The 4,814-nt window shown below is 33.1% G+C and overlaps 1 protein-coding gene across 1 annotated transcript; it reads left to right on the top strand.

Moving 5' to 3' along the window:
- Positions 1 to 1,240: 1,240 nt before the first annotated feature.
- LOC146943427 (FBD-associated F-box protein At4g10400-like) lies at positions 1,241 to 4,424 on the top strand. The gene is made up of 4 exons (XM_085741697.1): positions 1,241 to 2,444; positions 2,563 to 2,688; positions 2,784 to 3,089; positions 4,067 to 4,424. The coding sequence occupies exons 1-3, from the start codon at positions 1,659 to 1,661 to the stop codon at positions 3,084 to 3,086; spliced, it is 1,215 nt and encodes a 404-aa protein (XP_085597823.1). The 5' UTR covers positions 1,241 to 1,658; the 3' UTR covers positions 3,087 to 3,089; positions 4,067 to 4,424.
- Positions 4,425 to 4,814: the final 390 nt, after the last annotated feature.

Below are 4,814 nucleotides of genomic sequence, written 5' to 3'. Positions count from 1 at the left end.
AATAAGTTGTTTTGAATAAGCGGTTTTAAAAAAAGTGATCCTAATAAGTTGTTTCGAATAAGCTGTTTTGCATAAATAAGCTGTTTTGAATAAGTTGCTTTTTAAAATGAGATCAGAATAAACTGTTTTGCATAAATAAGTTGTTTTGAATAAGCGGTTTTTAAAAAATCATTCTAATAAGTTGTTTTGCATAAATAAACTATTTCGAATAAACTATTTTGCATAAATAAATTGTTAAGAAAAAAAATTATAATATGGGGCTTTAATTTAGTGGGCTTGGTGGGAGCTTTTTTAAGTGGGCTTTGAAATTTGGGCCTCTATTGACACCTCTACTTATTAGAATTAAGCTTTCACTTGAGGTGTAGAAAGCAATTTTGTTGGGTGTAGAAAGCAATTATGCACGGTGCATAAAGATCTCCTTATGCACCATAACCACACCCTTTTTAATCGCTTCACATAGGATCTGATGTATAGGTTATTAGGAAGGATTTGACCATCCAAACCGAATAGAACTGTGACTATTTAATTTTATTTTTTTTGGTGCAGGAGAGGGCCAAAGGCCCAAAAGAAGAAAAAAAAATACTAAGAAGCTAATCGCATATTCCTAGGCATGCATGCTCCATAAATATCATCAACCATGAGGTTTTAAAGCTCATTAGGAGCAGACTCCAAGACTACCAGATTCCAAGAATTAAAAAATAAGCTAAAATTTGCTAGCCAATCATCACATATGATGCCTTCACACCAAGTGTGAATAACTTGAGTATGCCATTCTTGCCGAAGGATCTCTTGAATAAGTTGAACCAAAGAATGAATGGTTCCATTGATGTTACAATTGTTAGTAACCATGTCAATAAACACCATTGAGTCACTCTCAACAATCAAGTGAGATAAACTCTCTCTCCAAGCCATATCCAATCCCGGATAAAGACCCCACATCTCAAAACATTAAGATGGCATATTTTATTTAGAAACCATCCAAACTGAATGGAACTGCGACTATTTAAATATTGGGTTAAATAAGTAAATAGTCTCTCCATATATACCAACATTTGATTCTAACCCCCCTAAAATATTCTTTAGGCTTTTGGTCCCTCTAAAATTTTTCATTTATGAAATTAGTCTATGCTCTAGTGTAATACTCAATGTAGAGCAGGGACTAATTTCTTAGATAATTTTTTTTAGGTGACCAAAAGCCTAATAAATGTTTTAGGGGACTAAAATCAAATGTTGATATATTTAAAGGGGCCGTTTACTTATTTAACCCTTAATTATTTTAATGGTATGATTATCCATCAGAAAATCGATTTCCCGTGAGTTTAGCTCAGTTGGTAGGACAATCCATAAAATATACAAGGTCGGGGTTTGAACCCCGACCACCAAAAAAAAAAAAATATGTCACTCGAAACACCAAACAAGTATAATCGACTGATTTTCTTTCAAAAAATAAAAAATAATTGATCGATTTTTTGTCAAAGAAAAATATAATTGATTGATTTAGATATTGAATTTGTCAAATTGCACTGAACCCTACCCGCTAACACCGGTAAACCTGGCTAGTTAAACAAAGGCTTGTTGCTTCTAAACCCTAATCACTTCCAGCCCCTATCTGTTGCCGTCACTCACTGCTATTGTGAAGAACACATCGCTGGAAAATAATGTCTAAGCAGAAAATTTCGACGTCGGCGATAGATAGGATCAGCAGTTTTCCGGACGACATCCTGATTCGCATTCTCTCTTCTCTTCCCATCGAACAAGCCTGTGTCACTTCCATTCTTTCAAAGCGATGGACTCATCTTTGGTGTTTTGTTCCCGATCTTGACTTCACCAAAACCAATTGGAAAGACCAAGAATCCTATTCCTGCTTCGAGAAATTCGTCTTCTCCGTCTTGCGCTCGCGAGAAGCTGCTGGTAATCAGTCCATTAACACTTTCATCCTCGACATTGAATACGATTCCTCTGAACTTCTCTTAGGTGGCATTAAAAATATCCACGAATGGGTTGATATAGTGGTCAAACGCAAAGTTCAAAATATCCATCTCTATCCTCATACCCCTCTTGACGGTGAAGAGACCATACTCCCTAAGTTTCCTATGAGTATCCTTAATTGTAAAACCCTTGTTGTTCTCAAGCTCCGTTGGTTCAATTTGACTGTGGTTAACGGTTTTCCTCTTATATTACCCTCACTCAAAACCCTACATTTGAAAGAGATTTACTTTTATCAACAACGTGATTTTATGATGCTTCTATATGGATGTCCAGTTCTTGATGATCTTCAACTATCTTATATATACATGACACGTCACACTCATCATTCTTTTGATGACTTTGAAAGCAGCTCAACGTTAAAAAAGTTGAACAGAGCAGATATTACAGACTGCTATTGCTATTTTCCGGTGAAATCACTTTCAAATTTGGAGTTTCTACGCATAAAACTATCTGAAGTATGTTTTATTATAGAATGGAATGAGAATGAACAATGTGATTCATTTGTATTTTTAATTTTTAATTTTGTGGAATTGAATTTTACCCTAATTTATCTGTCTTTTTTGTATAATTTAGGTTTATCACCCTTATGACTTTCCTACGTTCAAGAATTTGACTTGGTTAGTGCTCAACTATGATTGGGATATAGTTGTTCAAGTGCTCCATCATTGCCCTAAGCTTCAAAATCTTGACCTATATCAGGTTTGTTTGTTAAATTTAATTAACAATCATATTGGATATGATTTATCTTTGCTTAACATACCTTTCTTTTGTTTTATCTTTATTATTAAAATAAGGTACGAGGCGACAACGACTGGGAGTATGAATATTTTCAAGAAAAAGAAAATTGGGGCAATCCGGAATTTGTTCCAAGTTGCCTTACATCAAACCTTAAATCTTGCACTATGTGGGACTTTGCATCTGCAGGCCAACAACATAATCACATTACGTTAGCAAGATTTGTTCTGGAGAATGCAAGAGTTTTAGAAACTATGACAATCTGGAGCAAGAATAAACAATCTGAAATTGAAAGTCAATTATCTCCATGCCCAAGGGTTTCTGCAACATGTCAGCTTTCAATTTATTGTCAACATATATAATATGTAAGTACAAGTTCATCTATTCTGTATTTTGTTCTTTAGCTTCTACCATTTAACTGTTGGATTTGGTGGTTTAGTGAACTATATGTTGTTATGAAGGTCGTTATAAAAGTTCACTCAAGCTTTGTTGATTTTCATTTGTTTTGAATAATTGTGTTTGATTTATTTTAATTTATTTTGCTTGAATGTATAGTGCTTTATTTTAGTTTTAATTAATTTGCTTTAGAATGCATGTCACTAAACCAAAATGTTTTAATCACAAACAGAAAGTTTGTAATACTAGCACCTGTATGAGTTTTGAAAACATGTCTTATTGGAGAACTTTTCATTATCTTTTAATTAGTTAGCACCAATATGAGCATTTTGTGTTGTTATCACTGAGGTAACAATTTCTTCATATCTTTTAATTAGTTTTGAAAACATGGAATTTGCGATGAATGGTTTCAGTTTGAAGTTTATGATTTTGAGTAATTTGAAATGACATAATGCTTAGAATATCTATTGAAATGTGTATGAATGTAGCAGTTCTTTTGTCTGGCCTGATTGTGATATAAGAGGTTCTGTGAATGTCTTTTGAGCCACAATGTTGTTGTATTGGACAATTTTCATGAAAGGTAGTGCTGTAATTTGTAAACTTGATGAATACAAAAGTGAAATGTGAACTTTTTTAATAAGTTGTTGAAATATGTGGCTATTTTAAATAAGTTGGAATGTATACTTTTAAATGTCAATGTTTAGTAATAATTTGCTTATCATGTGATGTTTTGATCATGTTTTTCAATTTTATATGCAAATGTATTATAACTTTTTTGAAGTGCCATTTTTAATATCTTTAGGCAACACACCCTAGCTGATTTCCACTAGCATTTGGTACGACTAGTCTATTACTTGTCTAAAAAATATTAGACTTTCCTTATTGTTGAACATAAATTAATGTTACTATATTTGCTGCTTAAGTGAATTTTTTAAACCATTTTCAGGTATAAAAAGGTGGGTATGGAGCATATGCAGTTGTTTTTTGGGGAGATCTTTCGATTGGAAGTATTAGAATCAAGAACTAAAATCTTGAATTGGTATGACTAGGATGGGAGGCACTCTATATGTGATTCTGGTCGATTTGGTGGAATAATGTCATATTAATTGAGCTAAACTCATGAGGACGTGGTTGTGAGATTTCTAGTTGGCTGTCCAATGTTATTATGGACCATTGCTATAGCTGGTTTATTCGTTTTCATTGCAACTTTTTTTTGTCTAATATTTTCATTGATGCTTTAATTATGCTCTTGAATGAATTACTTTAAGGGAATCGGTCAAAGAATATTTATGTTGTCTTCACAATTGATTTTATATATGTATTTTTTATATCCATATTTGGTATTGTGTCGATTTTTGTGTGCTATTGTTCTTTTAGAAGTTTTTCAAACTAGGAGTGGTTGGTTGATCTATCCAATATGTCATCAATTACCAAATTGACATCTTGCAGAATAGCTTTCTTGGTCCACAAGCTTTACCCTTCGTTGAAGATGGCACATCGTCATATTTTGCAGTTTTTGCTTTGAGCTCTAGCAAGCATATCCAAGACAATGTCAATGCCAAAAGCCCAAAACAATCATTGTCTTTGAACAACATCAGCATTACATTACATTTTACCTCTCCCTCCATTCTCTCCTAAAATATCCATTAAACCTTTCGCCATTAAAAAAATTGAGCAGCATTATTTAAATAGTG

The sequence above is a fragment of the Medicago sativa genome, chromosome 2 (assembly GCF_051527215.1).
Source record: "Medicago sativa cultivar Bolivia chromosome 2, Bolivia_mono, whole genome shotgun sequence".
Taxonomy (NCBI): Eukaryota; Viridiplantae; Streptophyta; class Magnoliopsida; order Fabales; family Fabaceae; genus Medicago; species Medicago sativa.
Note: the sequence above shows the minus strand (reverse complement) of the source record. Positions and strands in the feature narration are given on the sequence as shown.